We start from the raw sequence: 26801 nt of genomic DNA, 5'->3' as shown, positions 1-26801 counted from the left end.
GTGATCACACAAAAAGTGATTACAAGGCAAAAAATAAATTAAGTAAATAATTGTACTCAAGTAAAGTTAGTCGGGATTTATCTTTATCTACATAATTTACCCCAGTTCATATAAAAAGATCATAACCAACTGAAATCTTTTCACTTGCCACACACTTTACCGAAATCTCAGCAGGATCTTTGTTCATTTTTATTGACTTCCTGTAATATACCCACTCTTAACCACACCACGCAAACAACACACATTTGAAAAACAACTTTATCTGCCTATTCTGCCATCATGTAAACATGGGCTTCTGGAGACTTGGATGGGGGCCAGACCGTAACTAGATGTCTGGAATTGAGTTTTTTTTTTTGTTGTTTAATAGAATGAGTAATAGCTGCTAGTTCTGCCCGGGTGAAAGGCTGATGGACCCCGCTCTGAAATGTCACGCACTAAAGCAGCAAAGCAATTAGCTTTTTAAGGAGTTCAGAGCACCTGCCTTAGATTTAGAAAGGCTCAGGATGTCATGTCATATTATTTTCACTTACAGCTCACAAACATAGCATGTTTCCAGTAAAAGGCCCTTTCATTTAGACAATATGGACTTTGAGAACTGGCTGAATTGCCCATCTGTCATTCCTTTGACAACAAATTGCATAGTGATTCAAGAAGCATTAGTTTAACAGTTTTACAATTTAAAATGCAAAATTAAGGAAACTAAATAGGTTTCTTTTAATACAAACCTTGTGTATTAAAATTTGTAAAGAAAAATCTAATTTGAGTTTCCTTGAATTTCATCAGTTCCTTTTTTTTATTTGATGTGCCTAAAGTATAGATTGCCCTAAAACCTGTATGACTTTCTTTATATCTGTGTAACTCAAAAAGTGAGCAATGCTTCAGCTGTTTTGGTATATATAATTAAAGCCATTTGTCAATAATAGGACTGAAAAAAGAATAATAATAGTTATAATTTTAATAATAATTTCTTTCAAATTGTTCTTTTGTGTTACACAGAAATGGTTTACATTTATATTTATTCATTTAGCAGACGCTTTTATCCATAGGGACTGTGAATGTGAATTTCTTTTTACAGGTTAGTCTCATTTGTTTTTCTGTTAGTCAGGCGCCTCGGCTTCCCAAAGCTGGAGAGACGATACATGGACACAGGTTTTTTATTGGTTTCGGTGGCAAAGGAGCCAATCAGTGTGTCCAAGCTGCACGATTGGGGGCAAAGACTGGTATGGTGTGCAAGGTACCCAATATGGTCTGATTTTTTAACATCCTCAATAACTGAATATAGCCTGAAGTATACTAGACACGAAACGTTTAGGTTGATACCCAGCAATTCATGTATTTCAACATTTAACCACACAAGAGAGCCTAACCAAGTAATAAAGCTCTTCCATTTTGTCAGTGCATGGACCCCAATCAATATTGAAGCGTATGCTGTGTGTAAAAATAGACTCCTATGCTTTCAGAAACATTCAAAGAGAGATCACACTTCAAAGACAGGAGGCCAGGTAGTGAAGGGTCTCTGCTGCTGGGGCTTAGGACCCTATCTTTGGCATTTCTTTACCAGTGTGGGATAAAAGCAGACCCAGTTGGGAAAAAAGGAACCCTTTTGCCCTCTACCTCAACACTGAACATCTCATAGAGAGGAAGAGAAAAAGAGAGGTGGAGATTAAAGATGTATTTGTAGAGTGGAGGCGTTTGTTTGGGGATGCTATATCTGGAAGGCTTGGCCTTATATAGCAATGCAGAACTTTGGCCGGTCAGTGAGTTTCTAGAAAATATCATCTCAAGTTCAGCTTTTCATCTTTGGTTGCTTTTTCTCTTTAGGTCGGCAAAGACGTTTTTGGGAACGACTACATTCAAAACTTCAAAAATAATGGCATATCAACTGGTAATAGCCAAATAGCTTTTTCAGCGTTTCACATTAAAATTTTATTTAGACAAGCAGCAAAATATCTTTTGAAATCAGATGTTTTAGGTCCATGCAACTCAAAAGTTTTTAGTTTTTCCATATTGTCCCTTATTGTAGGTATCTACATTTTGTTATTTATTTTAGTTTAGTTAATAGTAGTTAGTAACATATTACTTTTGTGCTAAATGTATTAACTGTATTAATTATTTAACCATTGTATATATCAGTTATAAGATATTTAAAAAAAAAAACTAAAATTGCTTTCTCAACAGTTTGTCTGCATATGTACTGCTTCTATTATCATAATTTGTAAACACAGTAAAGGCTTTTAAAAGAGAATTCAGATTTTAATTATGTATACCACAATTTAGGTTATTTTCTTCTTTCTCCCTTTTTAGCCTATGTAGAACAGACTAAAAATGCTGCAACTGGAGCTGCATCTATCATCGTAAATGACACAGGTAAAATGAAACTGGTTCGGGTACTGAACCTTGCTGCATCTCCTGAGTAAAGGCCCCTAAAATAACATAAACACCATTAAGTACTCTGAATGAGACATGGATGAGTGATAAGCTCTCTACCTGTGTCCAGCTCGCCTACGCAGGTAATTTTAGACCCAGTTTAATGTAGCAGGACTTGGACTTAAAGAAAGGTGACATAACCAGCATGCCTCTGAATGTAAGGCCTGCTACATTGTAAATGTCATGGTTTAGTGATCTAGCTTAAGTGCTGAGTATTGTGGAAGTCCACTAGCACTACAGTGAGCACTACAAGATGAGCTCTGATTGGTGTCATGATCACCATAACAACCACCTAAAATCCTAGTGTCACCTAGCTTCCTGTGTAAATATCACAGCAATATGAATTAGACCAATTATTTCTAAAGCTAACAAGGAAGCTTTAATGTTTAAGCATCAGTAATATCTGAAAAGTAGCAGCGGTGAAAGTTCAATAAAATGGAGATATTGTCCAATATCTTTTAAAATTCTGACAGTTTTATTGCCTTCAAATACAATTGGTAAGGGACTACAACAAGTTTTTTCCAAAAACAAAACTGCCAAAACAAAACCAAAAACCTAGATAAATCTCATCCCCGGGAACATGCAACGACAAAAGCAAGGCCATGCTGTACTTGCATATTTTTAAAGGAGGGGCTTCATCAAAACAGGAAATGATCAGTGAGTTATTCAGAGAAGGCACACAGCGGTGTGGAATAAAAAGTAAATTATGCATAAAATAATGCATTTTTTTTAAAGCAAAGCATTAACACATGTTAGACTGCACCCCATAAACACAATCAGACTTCTTTTTTTTCTCTTTTTTTAAAAGAATGATATTTTGTTTGATATTCTTTATCAATTACAGTGGCATTCATTCCCTATGTATGAATAGTTTTCAGAGCCACTGTATAATCCAATGATGTGACACCTCTGTTTTTTATGATTGCATTTTTTATAAACCTGGATTCATAGTTAAATCTCATTCTCATTAACAGTAATATCTCTTTGTGGTCATAGTTAATATATTGTTTTGACAGGGGAGAATGCTATAGTGATTGTCGCTGGTGCTAATATGCTCTTGGGGCAAGAGGAACTGCAGCGGGCACTTACTGCTATAGTAAATGCAAAGGTGCTTGTTTGCCAGCTTGAAATCAACCCAGATACATCACTTCAAGCCATGAGAATGGCCAGAGAGAACCACGGTCAGTCATGAATCTAAACTTTATATTTCAGCATACTTGACTGTCTCACCCCACTTCCTGTTTCTCTAACAGTTCTCCCTTCAAGTTGTCAAGTTGAAATTATTTATATATTGCTTTTCACCATACACTTTGTTTCAAAGCATATTTACATAAAATTACTTTATATGTTTATAATATCTTCATTTATTATAGTCACATTTAACAGCAAAATGTAGATGTAAGCAGTTGATACTGTATATGCTATATAATATATATGGCCCTGAATGTACTGTGTGTTTTCACCTGTAAGCATAAAGTTGAACATAGTTATGTATCAGGGGTGGCGATATCCAGTCCAGGAGAGCTGCAGCCCTGCAGAGTTCAGCTCCAACCTTCATAAAAACTCACCTTCCTGTAGCTTCCTAGTTACCCCTCAGACCTTGATTAGCTTGTTCAGGTGTGTTTGATTAGGGTTGAAACAAAACTCTGCAGGGAAGTGGCTCTCCAGGACTGACGTTCACCACCTCTGATATGTAACCAATTTTTTGTAAAGCATTGGAAGATAATATAATTACATTTTGTGACGATTTGCTATATGGTACACTTAACTTTACATATGCAAAAAAAATAATTTAATCTATAGCTGTGCATATAAGGCATAATAGTGTACAGTATATTGCTTTATGTGACTTTATTGTTTCATATTGTCTGTGCGCAGGTAAAGTATCGGTATTCAGTTGTTAGTCTTCATACAGTCCACCACTAACTGTTTCATAAAATACCTTGTTGTTTCACCCTGTTGTGGTCATCTCTATTTGCCAGCCTGTTACGTGAGTGCAATAGCATAATCACTTTACAACAATAGTTTAGTTCCTTTTTGTTGTCTTTCAAAAACTCTCACTCCCACATTTTAAAAACTATTTTTAGCTCCTTTTACCAAATGACTGGTGAGAGCAAAGCACGACTCTTTCCTCCCATGGAAAATAACGCAACCGGCTGTGTCTCATATATCATTAGCACCTTGTATGTTCAGGTCCCCGCTGATCAGAGACACCCTGTATCCTTGTCACGGAGATGCACAATGATGCAACATATTCCACAGATGGATGACACAGATGGATACCCCCCCCTCCCCACACCAACGCACCCCGATATTCACATTTACCACCTCAGAACTTCCCAGATACATGCTGTTTAGCCCGTTAGCGGGCCATATTAAGTGTTAAGAGACAGCCCATTAGCCCAGATTATGCACCTATCACTTGGGATGAATTCATCAGACAATGACGTGCGCAAATAGCACTTAGCCAGAGCTCAAGGCTTGGATTACGCACATGCCACCCCCACAGGCTCACTGGAGAAGAATCTGAGCACTGTTTTCTTAACCACATTTTCAAATAAATGAATATAAGGACCATTTAGCCTCGATTCTCTCCTCAAGTGTAGTTAATTCCAGTTAACTTCAAAGATTCTGTGTAGCTAACGTGTAATTTCATACTTAGATCGGCTACTGAAGGAATGTTTGATCGCTAAAGCGTGAATTTAGCTCACATTTAACTTGTGCTTGTCTTGTTTTTCATTTAGCTTTACAAAGCATCTCTGAACAGTGAACTGTCATGACTCATTCATTCATCTCACATTCTAGTTTTGCAGCTTGTTTTCCTTCATTATTTCCCTTCTCTTCCATTTTTACGTTGTCCACTTTACAAGTACACATTGATTTCTCTTTAGCTCTTCCAAGGAAACTTGGGGCTGACTGCCTATTCCTCTCATTGTCACTTTCATTAAAGAGACAATTTACCTAAAAAATATTCTCTCTGCAATACAATGCTAAACAAGGACACACAAGCATGCTTGTTTTTGTGGGAACTGTAATAGGAGCTAGGGCATTATATATATATATATATATATATATATATATATATATATATATATATATATATATATATATATATATATATATATACACGTGTGTGTGTGTGTGTGTGTGTGTGTGTGTATTTAGGTGTAAATGTAAATAATTTACAACCTGATTGAGAACTGCTGCACTAAAAAGATGTTATGTAGAAGTGTAACTGTTTGAAGCTGTTTTTTAATTATCAATTCATGAGTAAGACGTGAACATTTTTGCACCAAGCATAAACGTGTGTTTTCCATCTTCAAACCTGGAAAAAATATTGGTTAGGGTTAGGGTATGCTACTTATGACATACTAAATATCCCCACGTCTTAAACAGTGTTGTTTACTATGTTAACTAAAAATCCCCTCACAGACAGGAAGTTAGAAGTTAGAGGTTTGGTTACAGTTACTTCCTGTGGTTGAGTTTTACAAAACATTTTAGTCTTAGGACTGACAGATAGAAATAGAAAAGGAGCTGACAGACAAAGACTGACTTTAGTATGAAACTATGGTTAAGTTAAAAAAGGAGCAATGCTTGCTTATATCAAATCAAATGATTGCAAGTAGCTCAAAGTGAGAGTTTCATGCTAACTGTCTGACGTTAACTGTGATTTATCAGTAGAGTCTGTGTACACACTCATAAAAGCAATAGTTTGACAACATAGAAATCCTTTACCTTGGTCTATGGTGTTTACATCTTGTGGTATTTTCCATGATAAACAAAAAAAAGAAAACAATAAAACAAAACCCAAAAATTCAATGTAACCCAATGTCTTGTTTAAATTATATATATATATATAGTCTCTGAATAATATGTTCTGTGTTTCTTACAGTGAAGACTATTTTTAATCCAGCTCCAGCTATTGCGGAACTGTGTTCTGATTTCTTCAAAGCATCTGACATTTTCTGCTGCAATGAGTCTGAGGTGAAGAGCAATATCAATTTCATTAAAATTCATTAAAAATTATAATTTTTTTTTCTAGTATGATTCTGTGTGTGGTTGCCAGGGTGTTTCTATGCTAAGTTGTTTAGTGCTTTTTTGTGAGTTGCTAGTGTGTTGCCATTTCTAAATGTATTTTAACTTGATCCATCTGCATAGCCTATTTTCTAAACAGGTCTTAGGTTAACCCAAGAAGGTTACTAGAGTGAAACAAGAGCAGTTATCTTGCCTGGTCATGACCTGCATACTAGAAACAAAATACAACAGCCAAAAAGTCATCTATCTGCCAAGTGCAACAAATTACGGGGTTGGCTATTGTGTCTTACAGTAACTGTTATGTTTGGGTCTGCCCTCTTTCACATCATGGCAGGGTGAGATGACAGAGAAGGGACTGGATTGATGGGAAACAGTAAAGTTAAATCCACGACCAGGCAGGCAGATGCACAGATGGTGCGTCAGTGTAGCCTGGGGCGAAAGCTCCAGCATTACTGAGAGTTTGAACCAGAATGCTCAGTCAGGGCAGCTTTGATGTGGCTGGGAGGTTGGTGGGGGGAAAATGTACAGGTGGGACTTAAAAGTGAGAGCCCTCAGTACAAATCAACCCCTTAGATTCAGCCCCCATCCCAGCACACACATTCTCAAACCCTCTTGACTCTCACCCGACGACTTCAGTTGAAAGATTGAATGATGAATCATCAGCCGTTTACAGAAGCAGATAACCACACATTGATGAGTAATGTGTGCACTTTTCTGTTTTGGCAGTCAGCTAGGAAAGATTGATGGCAAAGCTTAAAGTACACAAATACAAAGGGGATACTTATTGTCCTGATCTTTCAGTATGATCTTCTCTCTTTTGGTGGGCTTGAGTTAGGGCTATCCACACCTGCGCCATACACTTTTTTATATACTCTGTTATTCAAGGATGACATCATATATGGTTTATGTCCATTCTTTCCAATGTATTTTTAACCACTGATCTTAAGCCAATTCTGCATAGTCACATTAAGTGTTAAATAATGAAAAATAATTGGCAGTAACTTTTGTGGCAACAAACTTGACTAATCAAAAGCAAAAACTGTAACGTAGCTATGCAATACTTGGCAGCATATTATCTGTTGCTGAAGTAGCAGCGTGTGATTGATTGGAAGCAGCTGTATAATCAGGTGAGCGTGATTAGGGGAATCAGGTGTGTGTGTGTCGTCAGTGCAGTTGGTAATGGGAATTGAATTTCGGAGTAAAATACAAATGGAGTCAGTGTGGAGAGGGAGTGATATCTGGTGGTGAGTAAACGGAAGTTTGTAGACCAGATTTGTGATTTACTTCCCCTTAAATTTTTTTCATTCCCTATAATTTTTTACTTCATTCTCCGTTTTTACTATGGAACCACCTACATCATATTTCATGATACAAACAATTCCTGCTGGATAAAATTGTGTTTGGTCTCAGTTTTTTATTATTTATTTGTTTCAAAATAAACTATGTCCAGTTTTTATATTAAGGTAACACTTTATTTACTTACTATTGTAATAACAATAAATTATGATAAATTCCAAGTAAACCTAAGCCAAACCCTAATTCTAACCCTAACCAGTAAGTACATGGTTAAATAATATTACGCAGTACTTAAATGTATAATTACATTTGAAAAACAGACACCTTAAAGTAAAGTGTTAAAAAAAAGTGTGAGACACAACTTTTGCCCTGGCACATTTCAGAAAGCAACTACACATGAATAGGATTTTTTTGTTGTTGTTTTTCTTAGCTAGAAGCATTTTCAGTCTTTGACATTAGCATAAATGTGACTGTTTTCTCATTATCTTGTGGTGTTCCTTTTAGGCAGAGCTATTGACGGGCATGTCCGTTACCTCAGTGGAGGATGCTAGTCAAGTAGGTCTGGAGCTGCTAAACAAAGGCTGTGGTTCAGTCATTGTCACCTTGGGGCCACAGGGCTGTGTGGTGTGTCAGCCCACAGACACAGCTCCTAAACACATTCCCGCCACTACAGTGACTGCTGCCGATACCACGGTAAGACTGCAGTTGTTGTAAATGCAGGTATTTGTAGTACAGAAACAGTACATTAGCTTTGTTGATTCTATAAAAGTGTTTTATATTAAAAGATTTATAAACTAATTGAATTGTAATCTAATACAAGTAAATAAGATTATTGCACGCCTAATTCTCATTTTTATGGACAAAACTGTGATTTAAAACTGTTTGGGCACTAAAAGTACTGTATGAAGGAAAAGAAATCATGCCGCATATCATGTAGCATATTGAGTTTGTTATCTGGAGCAGACATTTCTGGCGCTCAAAGTCTGTGACTCACCACACACTAGGGGTACCTCCTGGGTTGGTTCTCTAACACTTTATTCTTTGTTATATCAGAGTGCCCCATTCATTATATTAGTCTCACAAATGGAGAAATTTTACTAACTACAGATATCAGGTCCATTTTGCAATTAATTCCTGGCAAGAACCGCCCACTTAGATAAAAAAAAAAGGCTCACAAACTGACTAGTAGATTGGTGAGACAAAATAGTGGCACCTCATTGAAAATTCTTTGACAATTGTAAATGTCAAATATTTAGTCTAGAAGTAATACGTTATCACTATTACTTTTTTTTTTTTTTTTTAGACATAACTCATTGAATAAAGGATATAAAATTGTGCTTAAAGATATTGCAACATAAGTGCCTTCAGGTGTCTTAAATGGTAAAAACATATACAACTTAAAACTTAAAAACTTAATAAAAGCTATTAATAACACCCATGTACTGGTCAGACTGGATAGACCTTATAATATACATCAAATAGTCTGTTCAAGGGTCCACCTGAAGCTAAAACTATGACACAGTATCTGAAAAGACCAGATGTTTGTGTACCCCTACAAATCTGTCATGCCATTACAGTCATGAGTGAAAGATATTTAGTCATCAGTCATAATGTGCCCATACCATATGATCCACAAGCATGATTCATAGTTGAAGTAGTATTTTTTTGAATGGTAGTAAACACAATTTGTGCATCATTTGGAACATTTAATTGACATTTTCATTTACCTAGTATGATTCTGATGTGGGCTTAAATGACATTAGAAGTGGAAAAAAGTGAGATCAAAGATATCCTGGTGAGAAGGCATTTCTTGGATTTTCACATTGTTTCTTCCTAAAACATCTGATTGTTGTAATAAATTCAGTCTGGCATTCTACATATATGTTAATTGGATACAACTACTTATTTGCCTTACATTTTTATGAGTCTGACATCAACCTTATGTTAATTGTGGATGTGGTTTTTCTGGTTTCTCTTCTGATTATAATCTCTGAAGCGGCTTACTCATTTCACACCTGGATTCGCTAATTCTGGCGTCATCATAACTCATATTTCCTGTTTATTTTATTGCTCTCTAAATGTTTGAAACACCTAGTGAGTCTTGTGAAGAACAACAAGATCAATCATTAGTCACCTAATGCGTCAAGCAAGGAAAAAGTGACACATTACAGTGTGATGCAAATTAACCAATAAATATGTCCCATCAGTGACCAAAACTGGTCAAAAAGGTTTCTAGTCTTTATTTTGTTATTCTTTGGAATAATATTATATTAATAATATTAGAAAATTCATATACTGCATTTCAGGTTTTTTTTACTACATCTTTCATGGTTAAAATGCAAATTAGCTGCTTTGTCCAACACATACGTTGTTCTATGGATCTAAAAGGAAATTTTAAGGAAATGTGATTTATTTGTAGAAGTTCTGAGATATAAATGGGGGTTTTCATTATTTTATAAACCAGAATGAAGCAGTAGATTCACAGAGAGACTTCTTCTGCAGATCACTGCACAGTCGTACAGAAATATAACTGTGTACTCAAATACAGCAGTAAACGTAACAGACTTCTCTCTGGTGGTGATGTAAATTATTTAGGCTGCTTTAAGCTCTCAGTTAACCCCTGCAAGGTCACATTCAGTTTTTGATTGAAACACATATCAAAAAATAATATTATTTATAGTATCAGAACATCAATTGTGAGACTGCTGTAACAGTTGTTTTTATGTGACATATTTGTTTTTTTATTCAAGCTTTTTCATTTCTTTTGTAATCAGTTTTTGTAATTTGGTGAGTAGCACATAGTAATACAAGCATTGTATGAACAACGCTAGGATATTTTAATAATAAGCTGTAAAGTACAATCCGAGTTCCAAAAATGCTGGGACATTTTATCAATTTAACTGAAATGAAAACTAAAAGGATTTCAAAGAACATGAACCAGTATTGTATTCACAATAGAACATAGACAACATAACAAATATAAGACATAACAAATGTTTAAACTGAAGAGTTTTATGATTTTATGCACAAAAATTTCTAATTTAATGCCTGCTAGTTTCAAAATAGTTAGGACATGGGCATGTTCACCATGGTGTAGCATCTCCTCTTCTTTTGAAGACATCTGGGTCATCAAGGTTATGGGTTTCTAGAGTTTTGGTGTTGGAATCTGGTCACATTCTTGCCTGATATAGGTTTCCAGCTGCTGAAGAGGTTGTGGTCCAGGTTGACACATTTTTCATTTAATGATACTCCAAATGTTCTCTATAGGTGAGAGATCTGCAGGCTAATTCATCACCTGGACTCTTGAAGTACAAACTAATGCTGTTGTAATAGTTACAGTATGAGGTTTTGCATTGTCCTGCTAAAATACACAAGGCATTGCCTAAAATGTTGTTCTAAAACCTCTATACACCTTTCGTCATTCACAGTGCCTTCCAAAAAATGCAAGCTGTCGATACCCTATACCATCAGAGATGCTGGCTATTGAACTGAGTGCTGGTATGTCTCTCTCCTCTTTAACCCGGAGGACATGATGTCTGTGATTTCTGTGTTGTCAAATTTGGACTTGTCTGACCAACACTTTTCCACTTTTAAACATTTTAATTGAGCACTGGCCCACAGGACACAGTGGCGCTTCTGGAACCATATTCACATATTGCTTCCTTATTACATGATAGAGCTTTATTTGACATTGGCAGATGCCACGGCAGATTGTGTTTACCGACAGTGGTTTCTGGAATTCCTGGGCCTGTTTAGTACTGCCAATGATAGAATCATGTCATTAGTTATGCAGTGTCATCTGAGGCCCAAAGACCACAGGCATCCAATAAAGGTCTTCAGCCTTGTCCTTTACCAACAGAGATTTCTCCAGTTTCTCTGAATCTTTTGATGATGTTATGCACTGTAGATGAGTTTTGCAAAGCATTTGCATTTTGACATTGGAACAGTGTTGTTTAAAATAGTTGTCTTTGAAAAGTTTTCCACCATCTTTTTAAGCATTCTTTTACATTGGAGAGCATCTCCCCATTTTTACTTCTGAGAAGAAATTACAGATTATTCTCCCAGCTAAATATATAAAAAATTGTGTTGCCCCTGTGCCAGCTTTTCTGAGACTAGTAGTAGGCATCATATTTAAAAAGAGCTCATTTAGTGGATAAAAGAGTACCATTTCTAAATAAAATAATAAAATAATGACTCATGTGATTTAAAAGTCTAGTTTTATTCAAGTGTAAAAAAACATCCAAATACATGCAGAATTCAGTTTGTATGTTAAATATTCTTACTACTAAAATACATTTTAACAAAGCATTAAAAGGAGGAAATGAAAATCAAACTGAACTGCAAAAACAACAACAACAACAAAAACAAAAACATTGAAAACAGGAAATGATATTAAAACAGAGGAACCCTATAGACCCTTATAAGTACGGGGTCAAATTAAGTCAATAATCAATCAGTTAAGCACTTTTATTTATATAGCACTTTTAACAACACAGACTGTATTAAATAACTGAACAGTATAAAATAAGAGAATACAATGATAGAGATATATAATGACAAGGTTGAACAAGTTATTAAATGCAGAGATGTCTCTGTAATCAAATCAATGATAATCGCTAGAAAATAAGTGTTGATCTGTCCACGGGGCTCATCTAGGTGTTCTGGTCTCAGATGAACGTCATTTCTGGGTGCTGATTCAACATCTGATCTGGATATGGACTGAGAAACAGAATAAGAAAAAAACAAGACTAATATTAGCGTAGATGCCATTCTTTTTATGATGTAAACAAGTACATTCATTGTGTGTTATGAGAAGTGTTCCCAGTTCTGGCTGGTCTAATTAATGCAGCCTAGCAATTCTTTAACGGATCAATCAATCAATCAATCAATCATTTTTATTTATATAGCGCTTTTAACAACACAGGTTGCATCAAAGCACTGTACAGTATAAGGTAGAAGAGTACAATGACAGGGATGTATAATGACGAGAGTGACCAATTTGTTATTAAATGCAGAGACGGTCTCTGCAATCAATTCAATGATAATCACTAGAAGTTAAGTGTCCCCAACAAAGCAAGCCAGAGGCGACAGCGGCAAGGAAACAAAACCCCATCCATACAAAATGGAGAAAAAAAAAAAACCTGAGAGAAACCAGACTCAGTTGGGGTCAGTTCTCCTCTGACTGGACGCCCAGCACTTAACTTCCAGTTAAATTTTAAATGCAGCTGTGTCAGATAGTGTAAATGACTTAGTGTGTGTGTATGTGTGTGTGCATCAGGATCTGGTGATCTGTCCAAGGGCGCATCTATGTTTTCTGGTCTCTGATGAACATAATCTCTGGGTGCTGATCCACCATCTTGTCTGCATACAAACTGTGAAAACAGATTGAGAAAGAGACAGGACTAATATTAGCGTAGATGCCATTCTTTTTACGATGTCACAAGTACACCTTATTTTAGGAGTAGTGTTCCCGGTTTCAGCAAATCTAAGTAATGCAGCCTAAAAATCCTTTAAGAGATTTGAATAATAAAAAGTATGTTGGGGTGTTATGTGTAGGCTAAGTTAAAAAGATGTGTCTTTAATCTAGATTTAAACTGGCAGAGTGTGTCTGCTTCCCGAACAGAGTTAGGGAGATTGTTCCAGAGTTTAGATGATAGGGAAAGCAGTTGATTTTGATATTCTAGGTATTATCAAATGGCCAGAGTTTTGAGAACACAGCGGACATGCAGGGCTGTAATGTGATAAGAGCTCGCTCAAGTATTGAGGAGCTAAACCATTCAGGGCTTTATAGGTAATTAATAAGATTTTAAAATCTATCCAATGTTTGATAGGAAGCCAGTGCAGTGTTGACAGAACCGGGCTAATATGATCATACTTCCTAGTTCTAGTAAGGACTCTGGCTGCTGCGTTTTGGACTAGCTGAAGTTTGTTTATCAAGCGTGCAGAACAACCACCCAATAAAGCATTACAATAATCTCGAGGTCATAAACAAATTAATTAATATTTCTGCATTAGAGGTTGAAAGCATAGGTCGTAATTTAGATATATTTTTAAGATGGAAAAACACAGTTTTACAGATGCTAGAAACATGGTTTTTGAAAGAAAGATTGCTGTCAAACAGCACACCTAGGTTCCTAACTGATGATGAAGAATTAACAGAGCAGCCATCAAGTGTTAGACTTCGTTCTAGATTATTATATGTGGGGTTTTTAGGTCCAGTTATTAGCACCTCTGTTTTATCAGAATTTATCATTAGGAAGTTACTCTTCATCCAGTTTTTTATATCGACTATGCATTCTGTTAGATTCTCAATTTGGTGTGTATTACCAGGCTGCGCTGAAATATAGAGCTGAGTATCATCAGCATAGCAGTGAAGGCTAACACCATGACTCCTGGTAACATGTACAGGTTGAAAAGTAACGGTCCTAGCACTGAGCCTTGAGGAACTCCATATTTGACTTTTGATCGATATGATACCTCCTCATTTAATGCTACAAACTGATAGCGGTCAGATAGATATGATTTAAACCATGCTAAGGTGCTTCCTCTAATGCCAACATAGTTTTCTAGTCTATCCAAGAGAATGTTGTGATTGATAGTATCGAATGCTGCGCTAAGATCTAATAGCACTAATAACGAGATAAAACCACAATCCGATGATAGAAGCAGGTCATTAGTAACTCTAATGAGAGCAGTCTCAGTACTATGGTATGGTCTAAAACCTGATTGGAAATCCTCGCAGACACCATTTTTTTCTAAAAAGGAATACAGTTGTGAGGATACTACCTTTTCTAGTATATTTGACAGAAAAGAGAGATTAGAGATTGGTCTGTAATTTAGTTTTTGGGATCAAGATGTGGTTTCTTAATAAGAGGCTTAACTACAGCCAGTTTGAAGGTTTTGGGAACATATCCTAATGACAATGATGAATTAATAATGTTCAAAATAGGATCTATGACTTCTGGAAGCAAATCTTTTAATAGTTTAGATGGAATAGGGTCTAACAAACATGTTGCTGGTTTAGATGATTTAACAAGTTTGTACAAGTCTTCTTCTCCTATAATGGAGAAAGAGTGTAATTTTTCCTCAGGGGATCTAAAGCTCACTATCTGATGTGAAACTGTAGTTGACGGCTGCATAGTTACAATTTTATCTCTGATGGTATCAATCTTAGAAGTAAAGAAATTCATGAACTCATTGCAGCTATACTCTTGGGGAATATTAGCACCTGTTGACGTTTTATTTTTTGTTAAATGTAATTACTGTACTGAAGAAATACCGGGGGTTGTGTTTGTTTTCTTCTAAAAGGGATGAAAAATAATCAGATCTTGCAATTTTTAATGCTTTTCTGTGTGACAGGATACTCTCCTGCCAGGCAGTACGAAATACTTCTAATTTAGTTTTTCTCCACCTCTGCTCCATTTTCCGGGCTGCTCTCTTTAGGGTGCATGTGTTGTCATTATACCATGGAGTCAGATTGTTTTCTTTCATCTTTTTTAAGTGCAAAGGAGCAACTGTATCTAAAGTGCTAGAAAAAAGAGAGTGCATAGTTTCTGTTATATCATCAAGTTTTTGCGTCGTATTGGATGTGCTAAGGAATTTAGATAAGTCAGGAAGATTACATAGAAAGCTGCCTTTTGTGGTGGAAGTGATGGTTCTACCATACTTGTAATAAGGTACAGAGTTTACAGGTTTAACTATACAGAGTTCACACAAGACTAGATAGTGATCTGAAATGTCATCACTTTGCTGCAGAACTTCAACCATTTTAACATCCATTCCATATAACAGTATTAGATCTAGAGTATGATTTGGACAATGAGTAGGTCCAGAGACATGTTGTCTAACCCCAACAGAGTTCAGAATGTCTAAGAAAGCTGATCCTAATGCGTCTTTTTCATTATCAACATGGATATTAAAATTGCCAACAATTAGGACTTTATTTGCGCTAGTACTAACTCAGTTAGAAAATCAGCAAATTCTTTAATGAAATATGTGCTGTGCCCTGGTGGCCTGTATACAGTAGCCAGTACAAACATGACAGACGATTTATCACTAGCACATGATTCTGTAGATAATGTTATATGCAGCACCAAAACTTCAAATGAGTTATACTTAAAGCCTGCCCTCTGAGAAGTACTAAGAATGTTGTTATAAATTGTAGCAACACCTCCCCCTTTACCTTTTAAACGTGGCTCATTTTTATAGCAATAATTTTGGGGGCTAGATTCATTTAGAGTAATATATTCATCTGGTTTTAGCCAGGTTTCTGTCAAACAAAGCATTTTAATAATAAAAGCGTATTAGTGTGTTATGTGTAGGCTAGGTTAAAAACAGTTTTTAATCTAGATTTAAACTGAGTGTGTCTGCCGCCCGAACAGTGTTAGGGAGATTGTTCCAGAGTTTGGGTTCTAAATAGTAAAAGGATCTGCTACCCAAAGTCGATTTTGATTTTCTAGGTATTATCAAACAGTTTTAAGAATGCAGCGGATGTGCAAGACTATAATGTGATAAGAGCTCGTTCAATTATTGAGGTGCTAAACCATTCATGCTAATATGGTCATACTTCTTATTTCTAGTAAGGACTCTAGCTGCTGCCTTTTGGACCAGCTGAAGTTTGTTTATCAAGCATGCAGAACAACCACCCAATAAAGCATTACAATAATCTCACTTTGAGGTCATAAACACATGAATTAACATTTCTGCATGTGACATTGAGATCATAGGTTGTAGTTTGGACATATTTTTGGGATGGAAAAACGCAGTTTTACAGATGCTAGAAACATGGTTTTTGAAGAAAAGATTGCTGTCAAACAGCACACCTAGGTTTCTAACTGATGATGTTGTCATGCGTGTGGTTAGCAGGAGAGCACACAACAAGCATAAAGTAAATAAAGCGTTTTAATCTACTCAGAGATGAAAATAAACAATATAAATACAGGCAGGCAGGCAGGCAGATAAGACGAAATCACACGCACATAAAGACGAGACCAGGTATACACCAGGTAAATCACTAAATTAACTACACAGCTAAAGGCAATAAATACAATTAACTAAACTGGGTTACATGGCAAACGACAAAAACAATAACACAAAGTCCAAAGACGTGACAGATGTATAGAATGTCAATAAGCAATTAACAATTTTAGGTAATTTGTCAAAGCCTACTACGTAACACTAATATATATATATATATATATATATATATATATATATATATATATATATATATATATATATATATATATATATATATATATATATATCTTTTTCTGGGGGGCAACATATAAGCATGTATGTATTTATTTATGTATGTAGGTTTTTTACTTTGCTTGGAGTGATAAAAGTTTTCAAATATAGATTTTATTTTGTCTGATCTTTAACCACAACACACTCATAAACTCACACATATAGAACACAGCGTGTGATGTCCAGTCTCATCAGGCTGCCCCTGGCTCTCCTGACCTCTCTGAGTGACTCAGTGCTTAGCAGCGATCCAGTCAGCGGGAGTCTGCCTAGCTGTGGTCTCCACGTGGCGGTCGGCCCGTTCCCTCGCACTTTGATGACCCATAAATCCTGAGTTGTTTAACTCTTTTGGATGCCCTGATCCTTCTTCCAGTAACTCTGTTTTTTCCCCACTTGTTAAAAACCAGGAGGAGGAGGGAATGGGGCCAAGTGCCAGATTTTATCTCAACGACTAGACAGGAACAAGGCATGTTTCCATGAGTTTATTATCAAGGAGCAATGGCATATCGCTTTTTACAAATACACTTTTTTGTGGTTATTTGGTCTGCCAGCAGTCATCGTCATCTTTTTAACATTATCTGGTAATTGTGTATATTTGTGAGGACTATCTTTAGTCATTAAAGAACATTCAATAGCTAAATTAAAATGTTTACCACGCTTTAGGAGCAAAGTGTTTCTCCAAGCATAGTGGTATGAGTCATGAAGCCCAGCAATGCACTGTGCTCCTTGGCCTGAATCCAGCGTTTTCTGCAGTGTCACCAAATCTGTATTTCATACTAAACAACCGCTTGTTGTTCAGAGAATAGGCATGCAATTGCCTCAGCTCTGGTGTTGCATGAATTGAATTGTCTTTTTGTTTATGTGGCTCAGACTGCACCACAGCTCATAAGCAAGTACTTAGTAACCAATGGTTTGGGACTGAAATGAGAATATTCCAAAAATATAGCCTTAATATGTACCTTTTTAAGCTAAATACAAACTGGTGAACTTGAAACACCTTGATAAAAGGATCTGTTGTTGCTGAAAATACTTCTCACTTTTGGGTCTATCAAACTTTATGAAGTGAAAAAGGGTAATCATTTAAACATGGATTCTCCCACTTGACTGAACCAAGGGATATTAAGTTCAAAGAAATAAGTACAGATGCTTCAGGTAGATGTCATGGACAACATTTGGTGTCTTGTGTAGTGTTGACTATATATTTCTTTGTGTTTGCAAAGAAAAAAGAAAAGGACACCACACAAAAAGTTTCAATTAAATTATTCATTGGGTTGTAGACATGGTTTGTCAGTTCTTCAGCATGCATTTGAAGCAGAAAGAAGTTACACATTCACATCTGCTAGCTCATTGGTCATGGCAAGGCCATGAGAGACCGCCCATCAACAGCCACTTAGAAATTCTCAACACTTTGTCATTCTCTGTGGTTTGCAAAGAGAGATGGGCTGCTAGATGAGTGAGTGGAACTGCCAGATTCATGTTTGTTGTTGTTGTTTGAGCGCAAGAAAATTAAAAAAGTGGGGGGTCGCTAACTTTAACAACTTTCTATTTAGCTTCTGACTCCCTTAGGGGGGCATTACGCACATCTCAAAGGGATTGTACCATTGTGTCCACAAGATAAAGCAATCCTTTCTCTTGGACTAGAAGCAGTCTCAAGTTAAAAGGATCTTTTGGCAGTCTTTACAGCTCCACATCAGTTAGACACCCCTTCTGTGATCAAAAGCTGTGTGGTATGGCATTACATGAAAAGCACGGCAGACACTATTACAAATCTGGAAAAGCAAATAAGTAAGTATTTTTCCTCTGTGTGGCTACCTACCTATTCTCAGATCATTCCTTTTCTTCCATAAATCTTTCAAGGCCTTCATATATTTAACAATGACCAACTCTTACATGAAAAAGTGATTCTATCTATAGCCTATGTGTGTGTTCACAGAGACCAAGTTCTCTAACCTACAGCACATTTTGATTAACTGTGGGTGGCCTGTGCTCTTGCATTTGGAGGTCAACCCAATTCCAAATCCTTGCCTTCAAGCCAGACAACATGGCTTGTAGTTGTTTCAGACAATCGCAATCAGCCAAACTTCACCTCTATGAAAAGAGCCATAGAGGACCCACCACACAGATTTTTACAGGAGAGGGTGGTGGGTATTTACCGGAAAGCACTGCATGCCTCCAACCGACATTGATGTCATCACACCAAGACACTGTAAATGAAACCCACAAAGAAGAGCTCACATTGAACCGCACTGGACAACAGCCATTCTTTTGAGGGAAACTATCTCCTAGCAACATGTGCCGTGGTGACACAAGATGACCACTTAGACCCCCCAAGTGTGTTTCTCAAAGATTAGGGATTTGAACCTCAAAAAACACTGACGGTTGTACTGTATATCTCTTGGAACATTTTAGGTTTGCCTTCAAAAAAACTTTTATGGTACACCAACGTTTTGGAAATTCTGAAGGTGTGTGATCAGCAGCAGAATAACAGTGTTTGTTAGGCTGCTTTTATGTTTTGACTTTGTACAACCCACCCACTGGTCATTCACTCAGTAACCTCAGATGGACGTTTTTGGTATTGAATTTTTGAATGCCATCTTGATCACATCATCTATGAGTCAACCGCTCTTTCCATTGCTTCTGGAGACTTTTACTGTATTTAGCTGTTTTATGAAACTAGTTTACCAAATTACCTATTTCAGTTAAATTTACCTTCAGTAAGTCTGACGTATTGTCACTTGATTTGGTTTGCAAAAGCAAATTTACCATAGCTTAAGTTCAGTCACTGTGGCAACGTATTCTGAGAAACTAACCTGAGGTGCATTTACCCAAAAGCATTGTTAGCCAACATATGGTTGCAATTTCTGTTGTTACAAACATAGTTTTTCTGTGCTTCCAAAAGCATAGTTCACAATCAATGTTTTTCAATTAACTTGAAAAACATACATTGTTGGAACTATAGCTTTGGACCTGTGGTTAGAAGCATAGTTTCTTGTTAGAAACATATATATGCTTTAATAAATATGCTCTTGGCCACAAGAAGTAAGCTAACATGCATCACTATCTGTATCTTCCATTATATTTAAATATAAAATGCATTTAAATTTTTGCTTATTCTTTCTAACATAGTTTGAAAAGTGCGCATGTGGATAAATTATGTTTAAAAATTGTTTGCGCTGGTGCCTCCATGTCCTGCAGAGCGTTTAGCTTATTTAAGCTAGGGTTGTACTAACCAGTGTACATTTGATATACAATTACTGCTCTCATAAAAATTCTACATCACATTTAATGTCCAACAACAATATTTGTGTATATTTCATTTAGAATTATTGTGCTATTATTTTATTCCACTCAATCTGTTTAGTGTGTGTGCATGCAGCAGCCGTTGTTCACTTGCTTAAGCCTCTCCGCAGAGCACAATTTATATATTTGCATGACTTTCTAACATTTACAGGACATGTCAGTTATGCACTGAAGAAAACACAATGTCTCAAATGCATTAAACAGCACAATTATTCACTGTTTGCCATAGTTGTTAGATTTGATCCATGATCGACATTAAAGGCTGCTTAGGGGTAAGATTGCAATTGAAATTATCTTGATTCATCGAACTGGATCGAATTAGTACGCAATGTACATCTGAGTTACATCTGTCAGCATTTTGGAGATTACTCAAGGACATATTTGATGTAATCAGCTTTGTTTTCATTCAGGGGGAAAGCGGTCACATAAACATAATAGGGGAAAGTGTGGGTATTCGTTGTGATACTCTCCAAAATAGTGGAAGACAACTCGTAAAAAACTATTCTTGTGGTGTTGCAAAACTGAAGTTGAGCCACTGATGTTGCATGGACTGCTTTACCAAAATATGTACTAACATTACATTTCTGGACCTGGGAATATTTCAGTTGTGTTGCTGTCTATGGAATGTGGTGACCCTCCAGTTTTCACATGCTTTTACAATGTGCTAGCACCAAATTAGTAAACTATCACAACTGATTTCAGCAGGCATTCAGAATCAATCCTGTTAATTTTCTTGTTTGCATATTTTATCTATATTCCACAGAACAAAAACAAAATAGAATTGATGAATATCCTCAATGAGCCAACTTTATTTCTTGAATGATCATTTCCCTTAATATTTCAGCCCAACCCCTTTACTGTATCTACACACATAGCTCTATGTTGTAAAGTTATACATTTGTCGCCTTTGACTGACCACATCTAATAGATTTGTCATGTGATTGACAGCTCTATATAACATTTTATCAAAATGTGTCAGGGACTGCTTGGAAGATCCTGGGAGGAGCAGTAGTTGTCACAATCATGCTTCAGACTAATGTTGTCAGATGTCAGTCTTACTTGCAAATTCTAATCCTGCAGCCTGTAAAGACAAAAGCCGCACTTTTAAAAGTAAATGATTATTGATTAATGAATAGCAGGATAGCTTTGTTGTTTTTGCACCGTATTATAAGTTTGTTTGTTTTTTTTAAATAAAGGGCATTTAAACTCTGTTCTGCAGCAAATAAAAGTAATATTATTTTACTGGCATGTGGGAGATACAATGTGGTAGTGTCAGAGTTCAGAAAATTATAATTCTTTTTGGAAACAAAACAGCATATTTGTTGGCAATGGAGCTGATCGTTCATGATGTAAATTTGTAATCCACTCTTGTAGGTTTCTAGAATGTTTTAGATTTACAAGGCTAAAGGTCTTAAGTTAACATTACTTTGACAGTTTGTTCAACATCATAAAATTTTATAGTCGTACCTCATGTAAATGAAGATGTCATGTTGAAGATGCTTTGTTGTTGTAATTATTTCAGTTGTTAAAAGGACTGCAACAGTTCATAAATTCATAAATCAAGTTAACTCACAGCCTAGTTCTAGTTATTGTTCACATATATATATATATATATATATATATATATATATATATATATATATATATATATATATATATATATATATACCTATAAATTTAACGGTAGGAAAAGCTACTATGGCCAACTTAACCTCTAGCAATAAAAGCACTATTTTATCTTATTGAAGTAATAGGTGGGTGGAAATTTTCATCTGAACATGGTGGAGACGTTACCTAAATTTAATGAGATTTTTTTCCCCCAGAACTTTCATCATGACCCCACCATATGTCCAACTCCAGATGTTCTTCCATTTAACCAAACAGACAAAATGCATGACTTAATCCAAACTGGGCAAAGGTGGACTATGATCATTTTGTAATGGATTCTTGTCTGTATAGGTCACTTCATTTAGTCATCAGTTGGTAAGAGAGTGCAGACAACTATGGCCTATGGCCTTGTGGCTATATAGAGGAGACCGAAGGGACAGTCAGTAGTGTTTAATAAAGATGGATGGTTAAAAGGCGGGCCATTGAGATGAGTAATCTGGTAGACTTGTGAGAACCAGTGACAGGGCGATCTGCGGTTAAATCTGAGCACATCACTGCATTCTTCTGTACTTTCCCATCATAAATTCAACACCCGACATCATCCCTCCCCCAGATCCCAGTCTACCCCCTGCAGGCATGGTAAAACATGCCATTGTCCTTATCAGTTTCATACAACTGGGGATAACATTTTTGTTTAAAAAAGGCAAAGTGTATTACTGATAACTCTGGGGAAAAAATGTGCATTTAAAAAGAAATAAAATCAGTTAGTTGAAATATATACATAAAACATATACATATACTTCACAATATTTGTTTTTACTGTAGTTAAATGAAAAATGTGTTTAGCACAGGAGTTAAGTATAATTATGTAAAATGAAATTATTTGCACCAAAAAGCAGAGAGAGAGAGAGAGAGAGAGAGAGAGAGAGAGAGAGAGAGAGAGAGAGAGAGAGAGAGAGAGAGAGAGAGAGAGAGAGAGAGAGAGAGAGAGAGAGAGAGAGAGAGAGAGAGAGAGAGAGAGAGAGAGAGAGAGAGAGAGAGAGAGAGAGAGAGAGAGAGAGCGAGAGCTTTTTGGTGCAATGAATTTCATTTTCATAATGCATCAAATGATGTACTTTTGAGTTTGAGTCAAGAAATGACTAAGTCAAGCTACATCAAATTCACCAAAAAACAAAACAAAAAAACATTTATAGAGTATACTGAAATGAAGTAGGAGAGCAAACAAAAATGCACACACAAAAGAAATGCTGCATTGCATGTGCTTAACTCATAACAGAAGAACTGGAAGACTTGGCAGATGGCGACCCTACATTGCTGGCAGAGGTCAAAAAAAGCTTAAAGCATGCGTGTTGTTTCCTTATGACCCTTGTGACCTGTGCCCAAGTCAGCATCTACAGACTTACTCACATGCCTTGCTCAACTGCAAACACACATGACTGAGCACATAAATAGAGAATTAAAGTCATGTCGTCATCATTAAATATTATCACAAGCAATTGGTAGTTTAATATTTATTTTAAGAATGAATCAATACAATTTGTACATTGTGATACAATTTGTTTCCCAGATTTGTTTTACAAGTTACAACCTTTGGACCTACTGGCATTCGCAAGTATGACGGCACCCCCTGCTGACAAATTTGTTTCTCCAAATTGTGACGCAAAGTTCAGTTTTCTTCACTTCCACACTGTAAGCATTAATATAAATGTCATAAACTGAATTGGAAATATTATTTTTTAACAGGGAGCGGGCGACAGCTTCATTGGTGCTCTGGCTTTTTACATGGCCCATTATCCCACAATGCCACTGGAAGAAATGGCCAGGAGAGCCAACTGTGTTGCAGCAGTGTCTGTACAAACTGTCGGCACTCAAACTTCTTTTCCATTTCGGAAGGATCTGCCAACTGAATTGTTCTGAAGGTGACCCTTGGCTTAAAAACAGCACCATTAATCTGTGCACAGTATCCACAGAATTAGTTTGTATTATAAACAATACCATGTACTGGAGAGTTCTAAATAATGTTATTTCCTGGCATTATTTGTAAATGACGTGACAATGTTTAAATACTTCTGAAAATAAAAAACAATTTATGTAAAAAAAAAAAATACAAACAGCCCAGTTGATTTCTTATGCTTGAATAGCTATTATTTTTGTGTTAAACAATTATGAACTTTTTCCCCCCTGCTGAACACATTTTGTACACTAATTATTCCAACACATCCACTTCAGCCTAAAGCAATCTGTCATTGAGTAGGTGGTTCATTGTTTGCAGTAGGTCAAAATTTTCACTTGGTACAAAAAAGACAACAAAAGAACCAAACAAATCCAACAAAATTCACTTATTTGTAATGGCCTTAACAGCACATTATCCTGACAGGATGTACAGCTGGTCTCCTTAGACTAGTCACCCACAGCTGCATTAATGCAGGGTCTTTACTTTGATGCAAATCTTCTTCCTTCATAGTTGTTTAGTGACACTTGCATATGCTGGATGTTAATCATCACACTGTGGCAAGTGTTTTACACCAATAACACTCAGTGTCTGTATCGAAAGTAAAACATTTTTTAAAGAGATCGTATCTTCCTCTTCTCAATGAACAGCACATGTTTGTTCACTGTGGAGAGCAATAAAGAGAGAAACATTAATATTATTAATATTACCAAATATTATTACCATGTCTTTCTGCTTACTAAAGGTACACTATGAATTCACATTTTTTTAGTGTATTAACAGTACTAGAAAGAAAACTAAAAGTGTATGGAAAAATATTTGGATGAAACGTCACAATAGATTTCACAGGTTTCATTTGTTAATATTAGTGCTGTCAAACAATTCATTGCGATTATTCACATCCAAAATAAAAGTTTTTGTTTGCATAATATATGTGTGTTCTGTGTATATTCATCTATATGTAAATACACACACATATAGTATATATTCTGAAAATATTTGTTTTTTAATCATTCATATATAAATATATTTTATATAAACAACATTTCTGAAATATATATATGTATATATGTGTATATTTATATATACTTAATATACATACAATTACATAGAAACTTAAGTGTATAATCTTGTCATTATACATTACTATCACTATTCTACTTAATACTGTTTAGTGCTTTAACAATATGTATCGTATATAAATAAAAGTGATTGCTATATATATATATATATATATATATATATATATACACACACACACACACACACACACACACACAGTATAAACAACATACATATATTATTTAAACAAACACTTATTTTGGATGTAATTAATCAAGCAAGTTAATGTATTAGCTAACATGAACTAGCATTGATCGATACTTCGACTACAGTATTTTTTAATAGTGTTAATTATAAGTTACTAATACTTCTTAAAACAAAAGTTGTATTTGTTCATTGTTAGTTAGCTAATGCATTCACTAATGTCAGCAAATGAAAAGTCCTGTCAGTTATGTAAGTTAATGTAAGACAATGCACTAATGTTAACAGAAACAACTTTTGATTTTAAAGTGGATTAGTGATATAGAAATTATAGAAACTAAATGAGATGAATAAATAAAGTATATATAGCATTCATTTTAGGTTACTTCGTGTAGCTAACAAACTGAAACCTTAATGTAATATATATATTTATATATATATATATATTAAGTGTTTGTTGTGACAGACATGCTCAGGGTTTTAAAGCTATATTCTCTGTAAAACAACTGTAGAATGACATTTATTGCAAATATTAATTCAAAGGTTTCAAATTTTATGTTTCTTTTAATAAAATGGTTTCTATCACTGTGATACAACATTAATGTTTTTTTAATAGAAACTGATGTGAAATTATTAGAAATTTAAATTTTATGTAATCATCATATTTGTGGTTTGCCATTTTCCTTACAATGACATAAACTCTTAACCTCACCTATGGGGTCATGCTTTCTCAAAACCAGTTTGTCTCTCAATCGGCCCCTCTTCGTATTAAAACAGTAACCTGTGCCAGCTGCACTCACCATCTGAACCAGCAATGTTCTGTAACACAAGAAGCCATAGGTAAATGTAAAGCACTAACTTCAATGTGTTTGTCATTAAACCAAGGAATAGAAACTATTTTTAAAGAGTGTTTAAAGAGACCTACCAGAATAAACTGTTCAAGTTAAAGGTAACAATTGTTAAAGGTAGCAGTTGTATAATGGTTAGCAACAGAACAAATAACAGTATTATACAATGAAAGGTATTATTCTCTATGCTGTCAGTTTGACCTTTTAATAATGTCAGATAATAAACATAAGACCTCAACATGGCAGCAATGTATCTTGCATGTACAGCACAGTTAAGTATGTAAACAAATGCAATGAAAATGTGGGAATACTCACTTAGATTTGCTCTTGGCAACTAGATTGAGATTTAAAGAGAATTAAAGAGAGGAAGCAAAAAAAAAAAAAAAAAAAAAAAAAAAAAATTAGCAATGACATCTAACAGTGTAATGAATAAGATCCACGTATGTAGGAGTTTATAAATACATAATCGCCAAGTAACATCTAAACCAAATATTTGTGATATATAGTAAAAAAAAAAAATGCGAATTTCGACATTTTTTCAGTGTGCAAATACACATTTGTACATGAAACTACTTGCTAGTTATTAGCCGCTACTCAATGCATCTGTTCTGCAGCCAAGACGTTTTGCCCGCAGTTATGTTGATTATGACGTGATATTTTTAGTTTTATATTATAGATATTATCATTATAGGTTTACTCACGGTTGACAGTTGTGAGAAACATTCTTTTTCTTCTGTAACCGTTTAGAAGTTACCGCTCCGAAATGTCACATTGAGCTCCTCTAAGAGTTTCCGGCTGAAGCCAATGCTTCCGGTGTCATGTGCGTC

General features: G+C 35.6%; 2 protein-coding genes across 2 annotated transcripts in view; one reads left to right on the top strand and one right to left on the bottom strand.

Annotated features, from left to right (window-relative positions):
- The window catches only part of rbks (ribokinase), a 27268-nt gene extending 3251 nt beyond the window's left edge, over positions 1 to 24017 (top strand). Inside the window, exons 3-9 of the mRNA XM_043232757.1 lie at positions 1102 to 1234; positions 1822 to 1885; positions 2305 to 2367; positions 3444 to 3608; positions 6320 to 6411; positions 8263 to 8451; positions 23656 to 24017. Coding sequence (XP_043088692.1) covers positions 1102 to 1234; positions 1822 to 1885; positions 2305 to 2367; positions 3444 to 3608; positions 6320 to 6411; positions 8263 to 8451; positions 23656 to 23829 — 880 coding nt within the window. The 3' untranslated portion in view covers positions 23830 to 24017. The remainder of the gene's footprint in view (positions 1 to 1101; positions 1235 to 1821; positions 1886 to 2304; positions 2368 to 3443; positions 3609 to 6319; positions 6412 to 8262; positions 8452 to 23655) is intronic.
- On the bottom strand, positions 23977 to 26801 carry LOC122334873 (39S ribosomal protein L33, mitochondrial). The gene is made up of 4 exons (XM_043232758.1): positions 26676 to 26801; positions 26290 to 26308; positions 25839 to 25945; positions 23977 to 24527 (listed from the first exon to the last, which is right to left on the bottom strand). The coding sequence occupies exons 1-4, from the start codon at positions 26695 to 26697 to the stop codon at positions 24478 to 24480; spliced, it is 198 nt and encodes a 65-aa protein (XP_043088693.1). The 5' UTR covers positions 26698 to 26801; the 3' UTR covers positions 23977 to 24477.

This window comes from Puntigrus tetrazona, unplaced genomic scaffold (genome assembly GCF_018831695.1).
Source record: "Puntigrus tetrazona isolate hp1 unplaced genomic scaffold, ASM1883169v1 S000000663, whole genome shotgun sequence".
NCBI lineage: Eukaryota > Metazoa > Chordata > Actinopteri > Cypriniformes > Cyprinidae > Puntigrus > Puntigrus tetrazona.
This window is presented reverse-complemented; position numbering and strand designations above follow the sequence as displayed.